The sequence below is a fragment of the Siphateles boraxobius genome, unplaced genomic scaffold (assembly GCF_051911475.1).
Source record: "Siphateles boraxobius isolate OS27281-9 unplaced genomic scaffold, OSU_SipBor_1 41, whole genome shotgun sequence".
Lineage (NCBI taxonomy): Eukaryota > Metazoa > Chordata > Actinopteri > Cypriniformes > Leuciscidae > Siphateles > Siphateles boraxobius.
In genome coordinates, this window is record NW_027509042.1 from 32,686,613 (window position 1) to 32,713,443 (window position 26,831).

Consider the following 26,831-nt stretch of genomic DNA (forward strand, 5'->3'; position numbering starts at 1 on the left):
GAAGGGCAGCAGTGTCTTAATAAAAACATAAACATATCTATCATAAGTAGATGTGATAATGTGGATTAAAGTGTTAAGATAACATGAAATAACTTTTTAGATTTTATTGTCTGCAGTCCCTGGTCCAAAGATCAAAACCCCCATGAAGAACGCTGTGGTGACTGAAGGGGAGGATGCTGTGTTCTCCCTTGGGCTCTCTGCTAACTTGATTGGAACATGGTTCCTGAATAGCCAGCAGCTGCAGGATAGTGAACGGTTCTCCATGACTCAGTCAAAGAACCAACACATCCTACGAATCCACCATGTGCCAAATGTGTATGATGGAGCTGAAATCACATTTATTGCGACTGGCGTACGAGATTCAGCTGCCCTAAAAATTAAAGGTCAGTTCTAACATGGGGATCATGATAGCCACCATAAATTACTTAATATTAAAATGTTAACAGACATCATATCCATCATTGTCACGGAATGGTAAAATAGTGAAGCGAGATTCAAGTTCAGGAATAAGGATATTTATAAAGTAATAAATAAACAAAACAAAACTACAAACAAAAACTCCCCGATGGGGGGGGGGGGGGGGGGGGGTTGGGGGGGGGGGAGGACGGGGACAAGACAGACACAAGGAAATACATGACAAGCCATGTGTTCACAACAAACCAGACTGTACACAAACACATGACAAACTGGGAGTGTCAGAGCTCTATCACCAAACCAAGATATAAACCAGACAGAAGTGACAGAACCCTGACAATCATGAAGTTCGTCCACTTTGTTACAATTAAAGTTATGATGAAACAGAAATAGTGACAGATCTTTTCTTCATATCGTGAGGTACAGTATGAAATCGTTTATCAGAAAAGAAAAAAAAATAGGCGGGACTTGGTTCTGAACAAGTGAATTGGATAGAGGCAGATGTGAATGCAAGGTTGCAGTCGATTATAATAAAGGGGCGGGAATCAAGGAGACAAAATGATTGGAGAAGTCTGGCATACATCTACAGAAGGAAATCTGACATTTCACAGGAAAATCAAATTATCAAATTTAGATCAATCAATCAATCAATCAACCAATCAAGGAATCCTTCCCAATAAGAGCAATACGAATTTAGATAAAACTCTAAACTCTCATTTTCATTTCAAGCCGACTTTAAGTTTGTATATTGCTCAGAGAGAGGCACTCATATTTCTAGCCAATAAACTTAATTGCATACTTTTTAAGATTTATGACATTGACAGACTCACCTTCTCACAGAAAATACTTATTGTATTTTGCAGTACCTGCGGTGAAATTCTTACCAGTGTCAGAGATGGACACCAAGAAGAGCACTGAGGTGGGAAATCCAATTGTTCTGTACTGCGAGGTGTCCCACCCAACAGCCACTGTTCAATGGTTTAAAGACGGACAGGCTCTACATGTAGAGGAGGGTATGAATATCCAATCAGATGGCAACATGAGGAGGATCGTCATTCAATCAGCAGAGTACTCTCATTCTGGAGTGTACACCTGCCAATCAAATAATGACATGCTCACATTTAATGTGAGTGTTGAAGGTGAAAACATTACTATACTCAAGCACACAATATTTATTTTCTTTTTTGACAGTGGCAGCGGTCATATTCCTGGAATAACAGTAAGTTGGGACATTTGAATTGTCTAAAGACTATTGCAACATTAAACATAACTAGAAGGAATCCACCTAGCCAGCATTGTTCACACTTTATTTTAATTTTCGCTGTTTATTACACATGCTATCTAAATTGTTTAGTGCTAGATTCACTGGTGGAATTATGCAGATCAGACAATGGTATAAACTCTTAAAATAATTGCTAAATGGAATCTGGCTTAGGGCACTTTATTATACTGTGCATCTAGATATATGTCTGGTTATATAGTACTCTTCCACATAATTTGATCATCATTTGAATTATTAAATATATACACAAACATCCCTTTTAAAATTTGTGTGTGTGTGACTTTAACAGTAATTGTTACTAAAAACCCTTCCTGATTATTCAATATTCAATGTTTGTCTTTTCTCCTTCCAACATATCATAGCCTCAGACCTTTATTAATTAACAATCTAACGCCAAAGCTGGTTAACCATCCTAACTTGAGAATTATTAATAGGTCATTAGGTGTGCATACCCATATGCCATTTAAATTTCACACTTCTGATGTAAAGGTCAAGTCAAGTCACCTTTATTTATATAGTGCTTTTTACAATACAGATTGTTTCAAAGCAGCTTTTCAGTGATAACAGGAAAATAATGCAACAAAGTTTGTTGCTAGAAGAAAATAGCGCCACAGTCCAGCTTAAGTAAGTTCAACGATGGTTTATTTTTGTTGTAAAAAAGTTATTAATTTAGTTTATTTATATATAATATAGCCGCTCTGGAGAAAACGTCTCAGGTTACGACTATAACCATAGTTCCCTGAGTAGGGAACGAGACGATGCGTCAATGATGCTTTGGGAACGCCCCTGCGTGAATGCGTCTGAGCACTTGTGTCAAATAGTCCAATGGCGAGAATGAGTAGGAAAGGATAAAAGCACATCCAGAATCGCCCCGCATTAGCTTCAAAAAGGGCCGAAGCAGTTGATCACAGGGATGTAGGGATGTCTTGTTCCCTACTCAGGGAACTATGGTTACAGTCGTAGGGGACTCGCGATGCGTCAATGACGCTTTGGGAACGAGAATGCCCGAATGCCATACAACCGAGGACCTGTCATGTTACAATATCATGACATGAGAACTCTGGAACCTTGGGTATCAATATCCAGGTCATAAAACTTGACAAAGATAAGGGGTGAGGACCAGCCACCTGCGTCACAAAGCTCTTGAATAGATACCCCTGACTTAAGGGCCTTGGAGGCCGCCATTCCCCTAGCAGAATGGGCTCTGGTAGACAAAGGTGAAGGTTGGCCCAAAACCTCATATGCAAGAGAAATAGCCTCGACTATCCACTTGCTGACCGTCTGTTTAGATGCAGGAAGGCCTTTCTTAGTTGGTCCAAAGCAAACCAACAACTGTTCAGACTTTCTCCAATGGGAAGATCTGTGTACATAAGTGTCTGGTGCTCTGACTGGACAAATGAGGTTCAGGTTTTCCTGGTCCGTATCTTTGAAGGGAGGAGGACAGAAAGCCTGCAGAATGATAGGCCGTGGTCTGTTGGTAGGAATCTTAGGGACGTAACCTTGCTTAGGATTGAGGAACGCCTTAACCTTCTGGGGTCTAAGGTGTTTTCTGGGACCTGGAGGTGTTCTGACATGCTCTGACATTTGTGCTTTTTTCAGTTGCTTATAAACATATTAATGGCAAAGATGTAATTGCACTCTATTTAGCACAAACAGGGCTACCATAATATGTGAGAGAGATGTATGTACATGTTTGTATTTTTGAGAGAATATTGTTTATGCATGGTTATTGAAAGACTAAAGCTTAAAGTTTCTGAAGTAAGGCCACAAAACACATACTAAATATGTGTCCACAAGACTTTTGACTAATGGATGTTCTCGCCTAGAATTTGTGCTTCAAAATGATCTGAAAATCATCCTGCCAAATCATTCACATAAAACAATACATTGACTTAAATTTAGTAAAACACTTTTTGTTTGGAAAGGCAATATGCGAAATGAGGCTGACTCATGTATAATGGTCTGATTCACACCTGAGAAGACAAAAGACCTGCTTAATGAGCCTGCATAATGAGCTTTTCACAGGTGTGTCACTGAGCCACACAAAAAAAAAAATACAGGGACAAAAGAAAAAAATATATATACTACAAAATTGGTTCACAGTTGGAAACATCTAGAAACAAATAGTATTTTTCCAATTGTATTTTTGCTTGCAAATTGTATAATATCCAAGGTTAACATTTCTAGGAATTGTGTAGTTAATTCACATACTGTATTTTCAGAAAGTTTTGGATATGTATCCTCTCCCCAAATTTGTCACTAATAAAACACAATACAAATAATTTGAAGAGAAGGCTTATATTGACCTTTTAAGATTTTGTTTACATCTACCTTATAAATATATTATTTGCTATTTTATTAAAAAGGTTACAATTACAGCAACAATTAAAATAACAATCTTTCAAGTGTAATATTTCTTTGTAAAAACTAAAGTATGTATTTTATCATACGTATTTCAAAGTTAAGGATTCATTAGTTTGAATAAAGCCTACATTGGAAAAAACACTATAATAGCATCCTAGTTGATGACTTTATTTTTGACAAAACAAACATAGCCTAATATATTTAACATTTGAGCAGAAATTGGTGAAAAAGCTTATTCGATGTTGCAGTAGTCTAGTTTACAGTAAACAGTTAATAATCTATCCAAAACTAGTCAACGAAATCTTGTCTTTCATATTTCGTCTGTAACATAGGCATATTGTTTGTTGTTTTTATGATAGCCTATATTAAGGCATATAAATATTAATTTTCAGTTTAATACGTTGCTAATACAAAAAAATGTTAACGTTATTTCAACATATTTCAGTCGATTTTCACTCATCTCAGAATAGCAATAGGGTTTGGTAAAAACTGTTCAGTTCATTCATTCATACATAGACGCGATTCATATTTAAACAGTCTTTTTGCAGTTTACATACACTAGGATATCACGATTAGAACAATAATAATAAAAAAAACGTACTTCTCAAATGGATCCGCTGCTCCTAGAAATTAATTTAAACCAGCACTTCTGAGTTAATTTCCCAGGATTATTTCTCACAGCCTTGCTAGACAACTGTACTGTAATCTGAATAAATTTGGTGTGGTGATCTCATGTGATGGTCGTTTGCACGTTTACATGTGTTGCCTGAGATCATTTGCGTTTGAATACCGCGCACTCTCCGTGGGTGTGTCAAATTAAAAGATAATGAGATTAAATGAGAGGGACTGGCATTGCTCTCTTTTCATATAGATTACATAAACAGAAAATAAAATGATTTCCATTAGACGAGAGTAGGTGTTAAAACTACATGCTGATTTGTACTCGGCTTTCGCCAAGATAATCACCAACTAAGACGTAGCTTTACAGTAACCTATGCTTCTCCATCCATTTACGCTTCTTTCCATCTGGTGACGTGAATCTCCTTCTGTCTGGTGTTAATAGTGTATTGCACGTCAGCACACACAACGGCTGCAACCACAGTGTGGTCCCCCCATAACAACCCTTTGGATTGAGCGGAGTAGGGAACATCTCTAGGGTCTTCAAGTGGGCACCTTCAGTCCTCAGTGGCGTCCCAGAGTCACCCCCCTCCGTCCCCCACTCAACTCAGCCCAGCTTACTGACCTCTCCTTCCCTCTTACTTCTGAGACCTAACCACAATCTCACAATCTCTCCGCAACCCAACCATACACGCCAACCCGTTTGACTAAGGCTGTCGAGCCCCACTGGTGCGTTAATATGCAGTTTCAGTGGCAACGGTTCCGTATGGCATACCACCTACCACAAAACACAATATCTGCCCAACCACCCGTCATTCATGCAATATACACAGGAACGTAGTGACTGTAAATACTATACAACATATACAAATAAACCAACAATTGCTGCTGAGACCTAACCACAATCTCACAATCTCTCCGCAACCCAACCATACGCGCCAACCCGTTTGACTAAGGCTGTCGAGCCCCACTGGTGCGTTAATATGCCGTTTCAGTGGCAACGGTTCCGTATGGCATGCCACCTACCACAAAACACAATATCTGCCCAACCACCCGACATTCACGCAATATACACAGGAACATAATGACTGCAAATACTATACAACCTATACAAATAAACCAACAGACTCTTCAAGTTTTCAAGAAATCTACGAAACCGTAGCATGGCGGCCTGTACACAGCCAGCTAGAATCTTTCCGTCTGAACCACAGCCAGTTACTGCTCCTTTCTGCTGCTTCAGATAAGTTCTTTACTGTGCGACGCAACTCTTGGCCACTGAATCCGACGTCTCTGAGGAACCGGGTTGTAGGGTGTGTCACAAAACCTCGACAACCCACTTCCTCTGGATAAACCTGGACTCTCCATCCTCACTGTTCTGCCTCAGTGGCCAGATGAGCATACCGCAGTTTCTTCCTCTCATATGCCTCTTCTACCACATCCTCCCATGGCACTGTTAACTCTATCAGTTGAACAATGCGTGCTGATCCAGACCACAAAACAATATCTGGTCGTAGGTTAGTGGTGGCAATCTCAGGTGGAAAAATAAGCCGTTGATCAAGATCAGCCAGCATCTGCCAGTCCCTAGCAGTTTCCAGTTGTCCTGGGCGAGAATTGGTGTAAGCACCTTTTCTTATTGGTTGCTCGCCTGGGAGGAGGAATATTGTCTTCTGCGTGTAATGTTTTGCTAGAACAGGCGGCAACTTATTGGTCATACTACGCTTGCCTTCCAATGCTAAAGCCAGACATCACAATACTTGGTCATGGCGCCAAGTAAACCGACCCTGGCTAAGAGCCACCTCACATCCTGTCAAAATGTGCCTTAATGTGGCAGGTGGTGAACACAAAGGACAAGAGGGATCCTCTCCTACCCAGAGGTTTAGGTTCTGCGGTGATGGGAGAACATCATATGTTGACCTAATAAGGAAACTGATCTCTTCCATTGACCAAAGGTCTTGCCAGCCCATTTTGCGTTGTTCCACACTCTCCCATCTCATCCACTCTCCCTGCTTGGCCTGGGAAATGGCCTTTATACATCTCATCCTCTCCTCCTGCTTTCGCACCTCGTTGACTACCAGCTTCCTCCTTTGAGCTGGGCCTGCCTTGTGCCATTTAGGAGGAGCTAAACTCAGCCCAAAACCCCCTCTTCCATGCTGTACCTGTCCCACGATATCCCCAATTTGAAGGTCAGCCTTTGCCTCTACTACAGATTTCTTTGCTGACCACTTTCTACCAGTTTTTACCACAGGGGCTGCCTCCCTTACACATTTGTCGCGTGACTCTGCTAAAGTCATTTCCAGTCTGACCTTGGCACACTTAAACTCCTCAGTTAAAGCAGAGACTGGCAGCTGCAATACTCCTTTACAATAAAGTCCCACTCTGCTGAGGCAGCGTGGAACTCCCAACCATTTCCTGATGTATGAACTAATTAACGCTTCCAGCTTATCCACTGTCGTCAAAGTAACCTTGTACACAGTCAGTGGCCACAGCAACCTTGGCAGTAGACCAAATTGAAAGCACCAGAGTTTCAGTTTGCCTGGTAGAGCACAGCTGTTTATGCTCTTCAACCCTTCCACTGCTTGTCGTCTAACTTCTCCCACTCGAACTGTGTCCTTTAGATCCCCATCGTACCATCTCCCTAGACTCTTCACTGGCTTCTGAGAAACTGTTGGTATTGCCTCACAATTAATGAATGAATGTTTTATCTACTACCTTGCCTTTAATCATTGAGATGTTCCTTGATTTAGAGGGCTTAAATTGCATTCGTGCCCATTCAATATTATCTTAACTTCCCCAATAACCGATTAGTGCAGGCTACCGTTGTAGTCATGGTTGTCATGTCATCCATGTATGCTCTGATTGGTGGTAGTCGCATCACAGAAGCCAAGCGCTCTCCTCCTACTACCCATTTTGATGCCCTAATGATTACTTCCATTGCCATGGTAAAAGCCAGTGGAGAAATTGTGCATCCTGCCATTATTCCAACCTCTAAGCATTGCCATGTAGTGCTGAATTCTGGAGTTGAGAAACAAAAATTGCAAATCTCCAAAATAGGCTTTCACTAAATTTGTAATCGACATCGGTACCCTGAAAAAATCAAATGATGCCCAAAGAAGCTCTTGTGGCACTGAACCATATGCATTAGCCAAATCCAGGAATGTCACGTGGAGCTCCCTCCTCTCCTTTTTAGCTGATTGAATTCGTTGCCAGATAACACTGATGTGTTCTAAGCATCCTGAGAATCCTGGAATGCCCGCTTTTTGAACTGAAGTGTCAACGAAGCCATTCTTTAATAGGTAGGTTGACAATCTCTGAGCAATAATACTGAAGAAAATCTTGCCTTTGACGTTTAATAGTGAAATAGTGCGATACTGACTGATGCTTGTAGCATCTTTTTCTTTGGGTATAAAGACTTCCCCTGCTCGGCGCCATGCTCTAGGTACAACCTGCTTTTCCCAAGCCACTTTTATCAATTTCCACAGAATTCGTAGAACTCCTGAAGCACTCTTGTACACTCTGTATGGAACTCCATGAGGCCCTGGAGATGATGAAGCCCTTGCCTTTCTCACAACCTGCTCTATCTCTTTCCACTTAGGTGCACAGACCTCCATTTGGTATTCTGGTGGATTGACAGGTTGGATGTCTGACGGAATTGACATAGGCTCATGCCTTTTTGCATCTGTATGCGTTTCCTCAAAATTTCTCTCTAGCTCCACCCTAGATGCTTTCAAAGTGCCATTCTTCTCACTGGTGAATAACTTCTTTACGAATTTGAATGGATCTTTATAGAAATTAGCCCTCGCACGCTCCTTCTTTTTGTAGCGTTTCCTTAGGCGCTCAGCTCTGCGTAATGTTGCAAGCTTATCTTTTATGGCCCTTTGTAAGAGATTGAGTCCCTCCTTATGACTTTGTTCCGCTCTTTTCCATTGCTTCCTCAGCTGTCTCCTTTCTCTAACTAACTCTTCAATTTTCTTCTGCCGTCTAGACAATCCAGGAGTAGTTTGTACTTTTTCCTTCCTTTTTTTCCACACCAAACCTCTCACTTCCATATGGGTAAATGATGTCCCCAAATTTATCCAGCTTCTTTTCAACTGTACCAGTTAATCTTTCCAATGCAAAGCATAGATCTGTGTTTACCGTGTCCCATGCAGTTTTCTCACAAGCTCTTGGCCATCTAACTCCAGGCCTATGCCCGTTGAGGTTCTTTTCTCTCTTATGCTGGTTAGTCTGACCGGGTTCACAAGAATCAGTGTGTTCATCACTAACTGTGCAAACCCTCCTCTCCTCTATGACAGGGGTGCTGATATCCTGTGAACTGTGGTTTGCTTCCTGTCGCTGGATTTCATTCGACTGACTTGACTGACTTCGTAAGAAGTACTGATCAATGCGAGGCCCTTGTCCCTTCTCCCTCAAGCATTTCATTTTCCCTTGAAGAATCTTCAAACCCCTGACCGTTGTCGCCTTGCTCCAGCCACAGACACAAGCTTGGAGTTCAATGGCTTTGCTAACTGCAGAACCTGAACTAGTCTTTTGTGAAGTACTCTCCATACTCATATCCGTTTCCATTCCAAAGTCGTTAACCATGTTGTCCACCATTGAGTCATCTTCCGCCCCTGCTCTCGCAGACTCTAGCGGTATTTTCCTCTTTAATTTTTCAGAAGCCTTGGGCGGGTGTCTCCAGCATCCTGTAAACACAGAGCTGGATACTGCCGACAAGGGTAACTAACCCTTACCAGCCCCATTGGGGTCTCTTTCCTCCTGTCAGCTGTCTCTCCAGGCTGTCACAAGGTATTTCCCTTGTTGCCAGCAGCACTATTCACCGCAGTCACTGGACGTATCCAGATCTTCATGATTTCCATTACACGAGAGTAGGTGTTAAAACTTCATGCTGATTTGTACTCGGCTTTCGCCAAGATAATCACCAACTAAGACGTAGCTTTTCAGTAACCTATGCTTCTCCATCCATTTACGCTTCTTTCCATCTGGTGACGTGAATCTCCTTCTGTCTGGTCTTAATAGTGTATTGCACGTCAGCACACACAACGGCTGCAACCATAGTGTGGTCCCCCCATAACAACCCTCTGGATTGAGCGGAGTAGGGAACATCTCTAGGGTCTTCAAGTGGGCACCTTCCGTCCTCAGTGTTTCGTCGACTAGCCCACGACACCTCAAGAGGGCTCGACAGTGACTCTGAGGGGGCCCAGAGTCACCCCCCTCCGTCCCCCACTCAACTCAGCCCAGCTTACTGACCTCTACTTCCCTCTTGCTGCTGAGACCTAACCACAATCTCAAAAGCTCTCCGCGACCCAACCATACGCGCCAACCCGTTTGACTAAGGTTGTCGAGCCCCACTGGTGCGTTAATATGCAGTTTCAGTGGCAACGGTTCCGTATGGCATACCACCTACCACAAAACACAATATCTGCCCAACCACCCGTCATTCACGCAATATACACAGGAACGTAATGACTGTAAATACTATACAACCTATACAAATAAACCAACAGTTGCTGCTGAGACCTAACCACAATCTCACAATCTCTCCGCAACCCAACCATACGCCCCAACCCGTTTGACTAAGGCTGTCGAGCCCCACTGGTGCGTTAATATGCAGTTTCAGTGGCAACGGTTCCGTATGGCATACCACCTACCACAAAACACAATATCTGCCCAACCACCCGTCATTCACGCAATATACACAGGAACGTAATGACCGTAAATACTATACAACCTATACAAATAAACCAACAGACTCTTCAAGTTTTCAAGAAATCTACGAAACCGCAGCATGGCGGCCTGTACACAGCCAGCTAGAATCTTTCCGTCTCAACCACAGCCAGTTGCTACTCCTTTCTGCTGCTTCAGATAAGTTCTTTACTGTGCGACGCAACTCTTGGCCACTGAATCCGACGTCTCTGAGGAACCGGGTTGTAGAGTGTGCCACAAAACCTCAACAACCCACTTCCAATGGATAAACCTCTCCATCCTAAACCTTCCACTGGATAAACATCTCCATCATCACTGTTCTGCCTCAGTGGCCAGTTTCTTCCTCTCACATGCCTCATCTACCGCATCCTCCCATGGCACTGTTAACTCTATCAGTTGAACAATGCGTGCTGATCCAGACCACAAAACAATATCTGGTCGTAGGTTAGTGGTGGCAATCTCAGGTGGAAAAATTAGCCGTTGATCAAGATCAGTCCCTAGCAGCTTCCAGTTGTCCTGGGCGAGAATTGGTGTTAGCACCTTTTCTTGGTGGTTGCTCGCCTGGGCGAAGGAATATTTGTTTTTGTAATTAGATAATTTAAAAGTACAAACTTAAATGATTATAAATATATATTGCTCATGCCTGGGTGAATAGTAGTCGCTGAGTTTTGTTTCAGTTTAGAGACGTGCTCAAAAAAAAAAGCTCACTGTGACGGAGAGTACAGAGACAGAAAGCACACTCTGTTTATTTTCTTTATTTTACAAAAGCACAATGTTTTATTTCGATTGTAATTGGACACATAAAAAGGCTTAATTTTTGTATTTTTGAGGGAATATTGTTTATGCATGGTTATTGAAAAAAATAAAAAATATTAAGTTTCTGAAATAAGCCCACAAAACACATACTAAATATGTGTTCACAAGACTTTTGACTACTGGATGTCTTTGCCTATAGTTTTTTCTTCAAAATGATGTGAAAATCATCCTGCCTAATCATTCACATAAAACAATACATTGATTTAAATTTTTTGAGACACTTTTTGTTTGGAAAGGCAATATGCGCAAGGGGCGTCAACGATTTCAACACTATCATGCATATTTAGTGGTTCACACCTGAGGAGACAATGGGGCCAATATATGGGACAATATATATATATATATATATATATATATATATATATATATATATATATATATATATATATATATATATATATATATATATATATATTCTACCAAATGGGTATACAGTTGGAAGCATCTCATTTTTTTAAATATTTTTCCATGTCTAGTAATTGTGCAGTTAATTCTCATACTGTATTTTCAGTTTTGGATTATGTATTCTCTCCCCAAATTTGTAACTAATAAAACTCAATAAAAATTATTTAAAGAAAAGGCTTATATTTACCTTTTAATAGTTTGTTTACATCTACCTTGTAAATATATTTTTTTATTAAAAATGTTTCAATTACAACACCAATTCAAGTGCAATCTTTCTTTGTAAAAACTAAAGTATACATTTTATCATACATATTTCAAAGTTAAGGATTCATTACTTTGGATATAGCCTAGGCTACATTGGAACAAACACATAATAACATATTATTTGATTACTTTATTTTTTACAAAACATACTATAGGCTATTTAACATATGAGCAAAAATTGGCAAACAAAAGCTTATTTGAGGTGGCAAATATTTAACAGTAAAAATGTATAATCTATCCAAAACTAGTCAACGAAATTTTTTCTTTCATATGTCTGTAACATATGTCTTTCGTTTATATAAAAAATATAAATGTTAATTTGAAGTTTAATATGTTGCTTATACAAATACATTTTATTTCAACATATTTCAGTCGATTTTTACTCATCTCAGTATAGCAATATAGTTTGCCAAAAGCGGATCATTCATTCACACACAGAAACGCGATTCAAATTTAAACTGTCTTTTTGCGAGTTGTGGTAAACAGCACATCTCTGCGTTTCATTCATTCACGCACAGAAACGCGATTCACTTGAGAATGAAAAAAACTTACTACAGTATTCCTCAGTATTATCCTACAGTATTATCATACATATTTTAAAGTTAAGGATTCATTAGTTTTTATATAGCTTACATTGGAACAAACACTATAATAACATCTTAGTTGATGAGTTTATTTTTGACAGAACATAGCCTAGTATATATTTAAAATATGAGCAGAAACTGGATGACAAAAGCTTATTTGATATTTTAGAATAAAAACTTTATAATCTATCCAAAAATGTTGTCTTTAATATTTCATCTGCAACATAATAGGCTAAACATAAACAACAGCGCCCATCTGTGCTGTTAATTCATTCACACACAGAAACGTGATTCAAATTTAAACAGTCTTTTTGCATTACAGACATATGAACAAAGCACAAGAATAAAAAACTTAGGCTACTCACAATTCTCGGCCAGATCGGTCACTCCTCAAAATTAAAATAAACCAGCACATGTTCTGAGGTAAATGTCCCGGGATTACTCCTCACAGTCACAGCCTCGCAAGACGAAAAGGTACATTAATCAGAAGATTAAATTTGTTGTGTTATTGCGTTTATGAGGGGCGTTGACACGATGGCATGTGTCGCTTCAGATCATTTGGCTCTGAATAGCGCGCGCTCTCCGTGGGCGTGTCAAATTAGCAGAATAATGAGCTGAGAGAACTATAATGAGATCGGCTGACACCCCTCTCTTTTTTTATAGATTACATAAACAGAGAATATTTATTTTAGTTTTGAATTAGATATTTTAAAAGTAAAAACTTAAATAATTATAAAGATATATTGCTCATGCTAACCATATCGGCCGGAAACTCAAGGCATGACGGAGAAATCGACAGAGCCTGTAGATCTCCCACTCTCTTTAGTGAGGAAATGGCCAGAAGGAACACTGTTTTGAGGGTCAGAAATTTCTCTGAAACAGACTCAAGAGGCTCGAAGGGAGCAACAGAAAGACCTTCTAGAACAATAGCCAGGTCCCAAGCTGGGATTCTGGTATGAACTGCAGGCCTCAGCCTCAAGGTGCCACGGAGGAAACGAATAATAAGAGGATATTTTCCAATAGATGAGCCCTCAGAGGGGGCATGGTAGGCAGCGATAGCCGCAACATAGACCTTCAGAGTAGAAGGGGACAGCCCTGCCGTGAAACGATCTTGCAGGAACTCAAGTATTGGACCGATGGTGCAATTAACTGGATCCCACTGTCATTGGTGACACCAGGAAATAAATAATCTCCATTTCAGGGCATATAGTTTCCTTGTGGAAGGAGCTCTGGAGCTTAAAATGGTCTCTACAACCTCGGTTGAGAGTCCAGATTCTATGAGTCGGGCCCCCTCAGAGGCCAGACCCACAGGTTGAGAGTTTCTGGGCGAGGATTCCCCCCCCCGCTTGAGATAGAAGGTCCCTCGTGACTGGCAGCTCCGAGGGAGAGCCGTCTAGAAGGGAAACCAGGTTCGAGAACCAAATACGACTTGGCCAGTACGGAGCTACTAACAAGACTATCACTCCGCCCTGGCGGATCTTCTCCAGAACTCCTGGGAGCAGAGCAATCGGGGGGAAAGCGTACAGGTGTAGCCTCGGCCACGTCTGCACCATCGCGTTCAGACCCAACGGGGCTGGGTGCATGAGGGAAAACCAAAGTGGACAGTGCATCGTATCCTGAGACGCGAACAGATCCACCTGAGCCTGGCCGTAAATTCCCCAAATGTGCTCCACCACCTTGGTGTGGAGCCTCCATTCCCCGGGCCTCAGCCCCTGTCTCGACAGAATGTCTGCTCCAACATTCTGATGTCCCGGAACTTAGATCGTTCTCAAGGAGAGGAACTTCCCTAGGGACCACAAGAGAATCTGGTGCGCCAGTTTGTATAGTGGACGTGAACGCAGAACGCAGATTATTTATATAGGAGACCACCGATGTGTTGTCTGTGCGAACAAGCATGTGATGGCCCCTGAGTTCTAACAGGAAACGTTTCAAAGCATTGAAAACCGCCATCATCTCCAGGCAGTTTATGTGCCACGAAAGATGATGACTCCCCCAGAGACCTTGAGCTGAGCGGCCTTCCATTACCGCTCCCCAGCCATTAAAAGAAGCATCTGTCGAGAGTGAAACTCGATGGCAAAGAGATCCTAAAACTGGTCCCTGGGACAGGAACCAAGGTTTCCTCCATAAAACCAAGGCACGGAGACACCGCTGTGTTATCTTGATCATACGGAGTGGGTTCCCCCCTCGGGGAAAACCCCTTGGTTTTAAGCCACCACTTTAAGGGCCTCATGTACAGCAGGCCGAACGGAATATTGTTGGACGCGGCTGCCATCAGACCGAACAGTCTTTAAAACTGCTGGTGTTTCTTCTTCCCCCATATCGATGCTCAGCACATCTAGTTCCGGGGAGAGAGCACTGGATCTCACGGGTAGAGGTTGAGAAAGGGCCGGGCCCGTCTCAAACCCTGCCGTGAGATCCATTTGCGATCCCCACGATAAGAGCTTCCGTGCTGCCTCGCGTCCAAAAATCTGTTTGGACGCCATTATATATATTGAATCTGCTTGTGTAACGTGACAGACAACAATAAATAAGACAGACAGAGTAACACAGAGCGCTGCTGAGGCACAGAAGCTAATGCGGGGCGATTCCGGATGTGCTTTTATCCTTTCCTGGTCATGACGTCACCCGGCCGTGATGCTCATTCTCGCCATTGGACTAGTTGACACAAGTGCTCAGTCGCATTCACGCAGGGGCGTTCCCAAAGCGTCATACAGGCATCGCGAGTTCCCTCGAAACGGAATTGTGATGCCATCGTCCAGCTCAGTTCAGTTCTCTTATAATGGTGTCAATGCTGGCAGTCAATAAAGGTGTGTTCTTGCCATGTCTTAATTACCGAAATTACGAGATTATGACTTGTAAAAAGCGTTCATGTCCTTGTAGAACTTGTAATTACAACTTTGTTAGAATAATATTCAGGTCGACAATCTCCAGTCTTGAAGCTATCAGTCATCAGTTCAGTTGGAAATAGGCACATCAACCCCTGTGATGTGTGGCAGCACGAGATCGATCTTGGGAGAATGATCAATCAGACAAAGGAACAGTCTAGTACCATAACATTCTCAAGTTTATTAAGGAAAAAGGGTCATATTTATATACGAGATAAAGCAGAATCATCCACAATGTCCAGTCCATCCAATCATAGTACTCAAAGATCACCACTACCATATATGGCATATTAAGAAATATAATAAGTGTAGCAATGTTCAGGGAAGAAGGAGTCGGGAACCGGCGAATAATCAAACATACTTTATTTAAAATAAAACAAACAAACCAAAATACCGCCAGCAGCCCCTCGTGGACGACTGCTGGCTCTCGAAAATAAACATAACTGCCAGCAGCACCTCGCGGACGACTGCTGGCTGAAATAAAATACAAATACAAAAACCAAAACACAACGTAAAACACAGGCCTGTTCCTCTCTCGATAATCAACGTCATCGCTCTTCCTTTATGCTTCTGCTCCTCCGTGAGAGATGTGAGACCGGTGTGCCTCACAGGTGTTGCTGATTAGCAATCGCACCACCGGCCTCGCACCCTTCTCTCACGTCCCTCGGCTGTCCTGTTCGCCACATTCCCCCATCGCCATTCACAGGCCGGTGGGTACTCCTCCGCCGCCCGGTGGGCGGCGACGGCTCCTTGGGCTCTAGGGCAGAAGGTAGGAGTCCCCCGCTCCCTGCTCCTCCCCTTTTCTGGTGGACGGCAGCAGGCTCCGGCCCACGGCGAGCGGCGGCGACTCCCCCGCTCCCTCCCGGACGGCAGCCGCCCCTTCAACTCTCAGGCGGCCGACAGCGAGCTCGACCGCCCCCCCGGCAACTCACTCCAGCGCACCGCCTCGAGCGTCCATGGCCGCGAGTCCCCCGCTCCCTGCTCCTCCCCTACCCGGCGGATGGCAGCAGGCTCTGGCCCAAGGCGAGCGGCGGCGACTCGCACACCATGCTCGATGGCACCGCGGATTCCCCACAGCAGCGAGGACTCTCTGAAAGCCCGTTCCTCCCTCCTCCCGGGCTTCGGCACCAGTGTAGCAATGTTCAGGGAAGAAGGAGGCGGGAACCGGCGAATAATCAAACATACTTTATTTAAAATAAAACAAACAAACCAAAATACCGCCAGCAGCCCCTCGCGGACCACTGCTGGCTAAAATAAAATATAAATACAAAAACCAAAACACAACGTAAAACACAGGCCTGTTCCTCTCTCGATCATCAACGTCGTCGCTCCTCCTTTATGCTTCCGCTCCTCCGTGAGAGATGTGAGACCGGTGTGCCTCACAGGTGTTGCTCATTAGCGATCGCACCACCGCCCTCTCGCCGTTCTCTCACGTCCCTCGGCTGTCCTGTTCGCCACAATAAGTAAGAGAGATCAGATGTTTAAATGTATGTGCGTGTCTTGAGTTCCCGTTTGCATGCGATTGTATAAGTGTGTCCAAGGCCTAGTCCATGTTTTGTCTAGGTGTGTCCATGATGTGCACAAAACATAATGGAAAAAAGTTACACAAGGTAGTCTTACACAAGGATAGTTCAAAAGTGGAGCCTTCAAATAAGCCAATATGGTTACACTTTATTTCGATAGTCACTTTAGACATTCTACTAACTATAAGTAACTTTTCAACTACATGTCAACTAACTGTCATTAGAGTATTAGTACAGTGTAGTAGACTGTCAGTAGACTGTTACAGTAGGTGGACAACAAGAATAACACTTTTACCGCCGCCGTTCTGCCTCGGCGGTAAAATGTTGGGTGTATTTGCTGCCTTTTACCGCTAAGAGGCGCTAAAATCACAGACTTTGAATAGTATCCGTTTATACTCGCTATTGCGTAATCCGCCACCGCGCCGCGGCTCATTCAGAGTGATTGAAAGCTGGTAGTAGACGAATTCACGTGAAACGTAGTTAAAATAATTCATAATCACAATACTGAAATTACAGAAATTAAATTGAATAAATAAGGAAAACTTAAAACATTGCAATAGAAACATATTAAGCTACATCAATGAGGCTCTGCAAGAGCATAAGACATTGATCGAACAGTGCTCTGACGGTAGTTCAGTGGTCAACGCATTGAGTGAGACACTCGGAGCTTCAAGTGACCTGAGATCGAATCTCATTGAAGCATACATGGTGTCGGCTGACAGCGTTTAATGTTTTACCGTTCTTGATGCTTAACTGTTTATTAGTGAGTTTATTGACTGTTTATTTATTTAAAGTCAAACATTTTGTTTAATTAGCAATGGCAAATTACAACCTAAATTTGCTACATTTCTGTAGAACCGCTGCACAGACAACAAAACTGATAAAGGAAGATTGTCAGCCGTTCGCGTCAGAAAATGAAAAGCCGGAATCTTATTCTTGCGACATTTTAAATTTGTATTGCCAAATAAATTGCAGATAAATTAAACAATTAAAACAGTACAAAAAGAAAATAGTCCAAAGCAACATAAATTAAAAACATGCGTTTTTCTATGCCTCTCTCTCGTGCTGGATCTCTTTTTAGCAAGTTTATTTAGTCTCCCTTGCTGCGCGCGCCGGGTCTCTCTCGAAATTAAACATTTCAGGGTAAAAACACATCATACAGCTGATAATACTGTATATGTCGCTGCGTGTCATCCATACAAATCGCGAAAAAAATACAGTAACCAATTATTTAGCCTTTGTTGCTTCAAAGACACAGCATGCCTTGTTGAATTACAATAAAACGAGGTTGTTTGCGAATTAAACAGCTCTGTATCTGCTGATCACTCCCATTCGTTTCTTGGCATGAACGCATTTCGTCAACAGTTCATGTTTAGATAATGCCAGATTGTTGACAATCATACAATCATCAGTTGAATAAACTGGATTGAACACTTCAATTTAAATTTTTTGTGATTTTTTAAAAGTATGCTACAATAAATAAACTACAATATTTATTATAATAAGATATGGGGCCTACATTTGGACACATCGAGAGATTTATCCTTAAAATAATTTTGCCTTTGCTCATCAGGCTTAGCCTGGGAAAACCCAGACGAATTTCCGGCAAATTTAGATTTGCTCTGCAAGTTAGTCTGGCGAAGAGCCCATTCAAGCTCATTTCCAATCTTTCCAAATCGAGGCACCAATCACAAACGTTGAGGCGGGCTTTACCATATGACGATTGATCTGATTGGTTTTAAGGTCTATCCAATTGCTTACAGAGGCATTTGAGCGACGTCCGTTGGTGACGACCCTTTGGAAGTGAGCTATGAATGAACCTAACTCAGTTACGACTGAGAAGGGTCTGGTTTTAAAGGGGTCATGACATGGTTTTTTGTTTTGTTTTATTATGTTCCCTTAGGTGCAATTATAGTATTACTATAGTTTTTTGTACAAAAAAACTTTAAAAATATAGTGATTTATGACCTTTTCCCACCCTGTTTCTCACCTCTAATTCAAACAGTCGGTTTTGGAGGTGTTTCCCCTTTAAGAGTTCAGTGTTAACGCCCACTGTTATCATTGGCTAACGTCAGAGAGAGAGAGAGAGAGAGTTTGAAGGCGCGCGCGTGCCCTGTCACACTCATCTGATCACTCACCGTTCAAATTAAGCTTTGGCGGGCTGCATATGCTGCAAATAAACTGCATCCGACTGTTTTCCCTGACGTCTGGATCGTTCGGCAGCGTATTCAAAGACTCAAACAGGAACAGCACATCTGCGTAGCATCGCAGTCATCTTGTAAACAGACCCACTCGCTGCACGACAACCAGGGGCGCTGCTAAGGATTTTGGGCCCCATGAAAAGAATCTTGACAGGGCCCCCAACACAGCTGAGACTTTTTTCATATTAATTTACATAAAATCATGCGCTTTTATGGTATTTTGACTATCATTCTCATATATTTAAGTCAATCAGACAATTGAACTCCATGTCCTCACCCGTAATTTGTCCTCTGTAATACAAAGCCGTGCACCCGCTGCACCCTGTCGAAACGTGCTAACTTGTCGAAAAATGCTACCGTAGAGACCTGGGGCCTCATGTACATGTAGTCTGGCTGGGGAGATTGTAGGAATTGATAAGAAAAGTAGAACGGAAAGAGAAACAGGTAGTGTAAATAAGCAATCAATTTTTATAAGAGGAACAGATGGAAAAGAAATAATTGATATTGTCAGATCATTTAAAAATAAGAAGTCAACTGACTGGAATGACATGGATATGTCTGTAGTAAAACATATTATAGAGTGTGTTGAGAAACCCCTGGTACATATATGCAATTTGTCTCTTCAAAATGGCATATTTCCTAAAAAAAATTAAAATAGCTAAAGTTATACCCATATATAAAACTGGAGATAGACATACCTTTTCAAACTATAGGCCCGTTTCTTTGCTTTCACAATTTTCCAAAAATATTGGAAAATTTATTTTACATAAGATTAAATGATTTTGTTATAAAATACGATATACTAAGCAAGCAACAATATGGGTTTAGAATTAATAGAACAACCTCACATGCATTAATAGATTTTGTGGAAAAAATATCTAACGCAATAGAAAATAAACAATGCACAGTTGGGGTATTTTTAGATCTTAAAAAAGCATTTGACACTGTCGAACATGACATATTACTAGAGAAACTGAAAAAATATGGAGTAAGAGGGGTAGCTCACTCTTGGATAAGTAATTACTTAGAGAAAAGGCATCAATATGTCAAAATAGATAATTGCAAGTCACAATTGGTGCAGGTAACATGTGGGGTTCCCCAAGGCTCTGTGCTGGGCCCATTGCTTTTTCTGTTATACATTAATGATATATGTGAGGTTTCCAAAGTATTAAATTTATATTATTTGCAGATGATACAAACTTATTTTGTTTTGGTTACAATCTGAAACAACTTCTGGATACAATGGAAAAAGAAATGGTACTGCTAAAAAATTGGTTTGATTCGAATAAACTAACATTAAATATAAGGAAAACAAAATTTATTGTATTTGGTAATCGTTTATCGAATACAATAGGAAAATTAATGATTAATGAAGTTGAAATAGAAAGGGTGTCAGCTATTACATTTCTTGGAGTGATTATAGACAATTTAAATTGGAAGCCCCATATATCTGAACAAGATATCAATTCAATCGCAATATTGTATATAGTTAAAGATCTCTTAAATGAAAAATCATTATATACTTTGTATTGTTCCCTTGTGCTTCCATACATTACTTATTGTGTGGAAGTATGGGGAAATACATATAAAACAAACACTGACCCAATATTTATGCTTCAAAAGAGAGCCATACGAATAGTAAAGAAAACCACCAATAGGGAGCCAACAAACTCCCTTTTTATTGAATTAAAGGCTTTAAAGTTTAAAGAATTAGTAGAACTTAAAACATGACAAATCATGTACAAAGCAAAAAAACATCAATTGCCAGAAAGTATCCAAGGGTTGTTCACAGAAAGAGAATGCCAACATGACTTAAGGGGAACTTGTATATTCAAAAAGAACCAAGTGAGGACCAATGCAAAATACCATTGTATTTCAGTTAAAGGTGTAAATCTATGGAACAGCTGTGATGAGGAATTAAAAAAACGTGGGACACTTAGCAAGTTAAAGAAATTATTTAAAAATAATGCAATGAAACTATATGAAACAATTTAAAGAGCGATAAATGAACAAACTGTTTTTGTTGTATTTTGGATGGTGCAACTGTATTTATAGGAAATAAAAAAAATTGTATTCTGTTTAGATTTGTTTGTCAAGATTATAATGATAATTACTTTTATTTTTTAAATACGAGAGGTTTTCAAAAAAGGGTATAAGCAAGAGCTTCAGCCTACACCTGTTTCAGACTGTTGTAAATATGCTGCTGTTTGTCAGCTTAAATGTGTTGAGACTAAGTTTTTTGTCTGAAACTATCTATCTACAAAGCGTCCTTTCTTTTACTGTCTATGCAAAGCGTACGTACGCCATAGCTGTCAACATTGAAAATAAGGGAGATTTCCCGGAATCCATCCCCAAAATAAGCGATTTTTTTACACGATTCTTAACCACAAACTTTAAAAATAAAGCACTAATCATTAAAAGTCTAAAGAGTTTATAACTAGCCTACATATGTGTGAGAGAAACAGAATGTGTGTGTATGAGACTGAGAGAAAGAGACTGTGTCATTTAAAAAAAATTATCATAGAGAATGTTTAAATACTAATATCAGCTTACGAGGGAAACGGAGGCGGAGGCTGAGTGCTGGAGATGATTCGGGAGAGGTCTGTGCACCTTTACCGATCAGAGCGCGCGCTGACACGGAGTAAAGTTTATAGCGTCCGCACGTCCGCACAATTCAAAAGTGACAAGTTCGGTGCGCAAGACCTCATTTCGCTTAGCGGCACCGCATCCGAGAATGAACGACTTCAAGCCGTATCTGTCCTAGCGTGTAACTTACGTCTCACACAATCAGAGCGTAAAATACGTTGCCTGAATACAATTTGGGCGGACTGAACCATTTTAAGATAATCGAGAGGGGGAGAGGGGCCCACGGACTTTTTGTGTTTCCTAAACAAATACATTTTTTGACACCAGGAAACAGCAAATAGAATAATTTAAAGTTAATTAGTTTTACTATCAAATATATTTTTTTAGCACCACAATTTTATTGGGGGCTTCTCTGGTTCCCCTCTTAGTCATGGGCCCCGAGAATCGTCATCGTTTACCCCCCCTTTACTGCGCCCCTGACGACAACGCATGCGATGATGCGAAATGAGGCGTAGTTGTCTTGCGTGGAGGCGGTCATATGCAAACGACTGGTACGTCACTTCGCACCGTGACGTCACTTCATACCATGGATCTAGAATGAGCTGTATTTAGAGCTTGATTAAATAAATGCTTCGTTTATAATGGGGAGGACGTCTTAAGCTATGAAACTTGCAGGAAGTTTTAATAGTACATAGATCTCTTATATTCCAAAAGATCAAGGCAAATTTGGTTTCTCATGTCATGACCCCTTTAACCAGGCTACATCAGGCTGCCTATCCAACACTCTCCATATGAAAGAGGAACATTAACACCTATTGTCCTGCACTCACGATAAATCGCTGAACTGTCCCTCCAACCCCCCACAGGCTAACTGAGTTTGAGATTGACTTAAAACAAAGTTTTAAATGCAGTTCACGCTTAAATCGTTATTCTAGACATTAGCATTAGGCTAAAGTGTTGATAATGAAGGAATTAAATGATTTAAGCTAGGTATCATGTAGTGATATTTCTGTCATAAAAGCTTATTACTAAATATTTAATTATTCCAACAATTTAAGAAATAAAACTGGTTTTGGGCAGCTTTTTCCAAGCAAAACTATAATCTTCAAACGCATGTTCGCATGAATTCTCATTTGTTGTCATGAACAAAATGTTCAACTCAATATTAAATTCTACAGGGATTGTTAGATTACAACCAGGGTGCATGCAATTTGTGAATTAAGTTTTTATTATTATTATTATTATTATGAATTATATTATTATTATAATTATCTCGAACCACGGTGCTTCGTGGTACTGCTGCTAAACTAAATAACATTTATAGAATAATTATGAAATTAAATGAAAGAATATCGCAACATTTTGACAAATAAATTATTTGATATGTTTTTACATTTTAATTCTGGGCGATTTAGCACACATTTAATTAGAGCGAGATTTTCACCCTTGTCATTTTCTCATTGGGAAGCGCTTACATGATGGCTAAACTGGTACCTCTTGTTTTCATATGGATTACATAATCAGATAACATTTTATTAGCCTAAATATTTAGACATTCAAAGGCTTTAGTCATAGCCGATTTCTTATCGTGACTGAGCTGAGGCAAGTTTTTCGGTTCATATTTGTGACGCACAGTTCCCGGAGACAGAGACGACAGATAAACTTTTGTCGTTAGCTTAATATCAAGTTGAATATGAAGTTTACAGTTTTGAACGATGTTGGCTACTCTACTCTTATCTGCATGACCAAAAAATCACGGAGTAGCCTATTAAGTTATTTTAGCTGTTATGAAAAAAATATTGCACCTTGCTTATGTTTTTAAAAATTATTTCTGCATAGAACCCCATGAAGTTTTATTTTCGATTTTTTTAACAGAACTGCTTTTGAAGACGTAAATTCAGTCAATCGGTTGGATGAGATTTGTTCCTTAGTCTAAACTGGAAATGCATGGTAATTTTAAAAATACCATGTTTATTCGGGATTTGAAACAGTGTCATCCAAATGATTGAAGCCTAAGTTCTACCACTCGACCACAACTTTTCTCACTGAGAAATGCCCAGAAGTTTGGTTGTTCAGCAGTCAGTGTGCGCGCGCGCGAGAGAGAAGCGCTCTTCAATCTTCTCATTCATCAATAGTTTAGCGTCATTGAGTGCACCCAATTTATTTTCACTGACTGCGAGATAGGCCTATTTTAACTTTTGATTCATAAAATGTTCTAAATGTCCCTTTGCGCCGCCTGGTGGTCATTTCGCGAATGACTTTGAAATGCGACTGGTTTATTTTTGCCGCCGGCGGTAATAGGCATTCTGGTTGTCCACCTACTGTAGGTTATGGTTAGGTGTTAGGGTTCGGGTTAGGAGAACAAGTTGATCTGTAGTTGCTAAGTTACTTATAGTCAGTAGAAAATCTGTTGGGGGACCAACAAAATAAAGTGTTAGCAGATATCAAGCAGACAGCCTACTAGTACTCTAATGACAGTTAGTTGACATGTAGTTGCTAAGTTACTTATAGTTAGTAGAATGTCTAAAGTGGACTATCGAAATAGTGTTACCGAAAATATTAACAAACTTGTAAACTGGGAATTTTCTGAGAGCTCTGACCACATGACCACTGTACTACCTGACTGCTGCAGATTCATTAAGTTGTTGATAGTGTTGCTATAGAAACAATGTGTATTGTATTTTGTAGTTAATTTAAATAATTAAAATGCTCCTTTTTTCCATCAGCCCCACCTGTGTCATTTAAAGAGATTAAGCAGGTTGAGAGGCAAAAAAGCGCTATGGAACTGGACCCTGTGGTCCTGACATGTGAACTTTCCCGACCAGAGGCACCAGCCTGCTGGTTTAAAGATGGAGTTGCAATTCTTCAGTCAGGAAACATCACCATCCAGTCTGAAGGCACCATGAAAAGACTTATAATCCATTCAGCAGAGCTGGTAGACGCTGGGATGTATACTTGCCAAGCAGGCGATCAATCCATGACGTTTTCTGTCAACATTAAAGGTAAAGTTGACAGAGTGGTGCTTTTTAACTATTAGTTTTGCATTAAAATCATAATGCATCTAAAGTATGTTATTAATATGTTAATATATCATTATATTACAATCTAAGGTGAAGCATAGTACAACTAAATGAAAAAAAAAATAAACTGATCTAATGATGTTAACTGACTTACACCTAGAACCTCTGGTTACAATTGTGGACCCAAAAGATGACATCCATTTGGAGCGTTATGTCTCTGAGGAAATAGTCCTGAACTGTGAGCTCTCTCGATCTAATGGAGAAGCTCACTGGTTTAAAGATGGCCTAAAACTCCAGGAATGTGAGAATATCCAAATTAGTGCTGAAGGCCCATACAGGAGGGTAACCATTCTCTGTGCTTCCAAACGGGATTCAGGAGAGTATGTATGTGACACAGGAGGTGACTCGGTTTTCTTTCAGCTCATTCTTATGGGTAAGTATCAAATCAAAAGGTTTCAAGAGATTTTATTCCTCTTCTTTCTCTCTGTGTTATGCGTCATTTCTAGATTTTTTTAAGTAAATTATTAATTTAATTATGAATAATTATTTAACAATTATCAAGTAAGTCATTAGAATAGTTGTTTTTTTAAAATAGTAAACAATATAGTAATTAATTCAGTTATTATCCAAAACAAATATGAGTTATATTCATTTATATAGTGCTGCAATTACTTATTCCTCATTGTAGAAAAAAAAAATCAGCAGCATGTATTCATGTTTTTTCAACTATTACACATTGTTACCTTTCTTAAACCCAGAGGCTCCAGTCCGCATTGTGTCTCCCAGTGAGTCAGAGGTAGAGGTGTGTATACTGAGCTCTGAGAGGCTGGTCCTGAGCTGTGAGATCTCAAATGCAAATGCAGAAGTCTGCTGGTTCTGTGATGGCATGGAGGTGGATGAGAATGATAACTTGAAACTGGAGGATGATGGGATTTACCACAGGCTGGTAATTCCCTGTGCTACAATAGATGATTCTGCGGAATACATGTGCGAGACTGCAGATGACTCTGTCACATTTTGGGTGAAAATAGAAGGTAATTTTGGTCCTTACCTAATTTTTGAAATTGTTCATAATATTACATTCTAGGGCTTATGAGTTTATGTATATTTATGTAAACTGGAGGATGATGGGATTTATCGGATTTAACTGGAGGATGATGGAATTTTGTTGTTACATACACCATGTGATATATATATATATATATATATATATATATATATATATGTGTGTGTGTGTGTGTGTGTGTGTGTGTGTGTGCGTGTGTGTGTGTGTGTGTGTGTGTGTGTATATCAGTAACATTGGTAAGATTTTTTAAACCAATTGGTCAGACATAAAATGACCATGAGACTTGTATTATAAAGATATTGAAATGCCAAACAAAAATGATTACTTTTTGTAAAGTGTTTTTGATGAGACTTTTTTCCACAGAGCCTCCTGTTAAACTTGCTTGCTCCAAGGACACAGGCAGCATTACAGAGAGTATTGCTGGTGATCCTGTAGTCCTAGAGCTTGAGGTTTCTCGTGATAATGCAAAGGTGTGCTGGATGAAAGATGGAGTAAAGGTGGAAGAGAGCAGCAATATCACAATTACTGAGAATGGCCTCATACGTAAGCTAACTATCCATTTTCCAGCTTTGAAGGATTCTGGGATATACACCTGCAATGCCATTGATGACACAATAGATTTTAAAGTCAAAATTACTGGTATGATGTTAAACCAGTACCTGGTTACCTTAGTTACAGGTCTTTTTTTTTTTTTAAGTATTACTCTTTTTTTCACTAAAAGTTTTTTTTAATCTTTCTCTCTTCCAGAGGCACCAGTAAAAATCCTGAATAAAGATCAGATCAAGAATGAGCACAAGGTTGTGTTATATGATGACGCTGTATTGGAGTGTGAGCTGTCTGCGGCCAATGGTGTAGTCAATTGGTATAAAAATGGCAGTCCTATTGAGGAGAATGAGCGCTTCTGTTTTGAGGAGGAAGGGACATTCAGATCCCTGGTCATTCTCTGTGCAGAGTTGCAGGACTCTGGAGAATATATCCTTGATGCTAAAGATGATACAATTTCATTTCATGTCACAGTACAAGGTAAAAAGTGTCTTTCAGTTGTATTGATTTGAACCTGTGCATGAGCCCTAAAGCAGACAACAGGTATGATGACACAG

The 26,831-nt window shown here is 40.4% G+C and overlaps 2 protein-coding genes across 3 annotated transcripts in view; one reads left to right on the forward strand and one right to left on the reverse strand.

Annotated features, from left to right (window-relative positions):
• The window catches only part of cidec (cell death inducing DFFA like effector c), a 389,787-nt gene that overhangs the window by 170,934 nt on the left and 192,022 nt on the right, over nt 1-26,831 (reverse strand). The gene's annotated exons all lie outside the window — the stretch shown is intronic.
• Nucleotides 1-26,831, forward strand: part of obsl1a (obscurin like cytoskeletal adaptor 1a) — a 101,876-nt gene that overhangs the window by 32,868 nt on the left and 42,177 nt on the right. For both annotated transcript variants that reach the window (XM_077199177.1, XM_077199178.1), the window contains exons 6-12: nt 117-383; nt 1,278-1,553; nt 24,372-24,647; nt 24,826-25,098; nt 25,424-25,699; nt 26,095-26,370; nt 26,479-26,754. In XM_077199177.1, the coding sequence (XP_077055292.1) occupies nt 117-383; nt 1,278-1,553; nt 24,372-24,647; nt 24,826-25,098; nt 25,424-25,699; nt 26,095-26,370; nt 26,479-26,754 (1,920 nt within the window). The remainder of the gene's footprint in view (nt 1-116; nt 384-1,277; nt 1,554-24,371; nt 24,648-24,825; nt 25,099-25,423; nt 25,700-26,094; nt 26,371-26,478; nt 26,755-26,831) is intronic.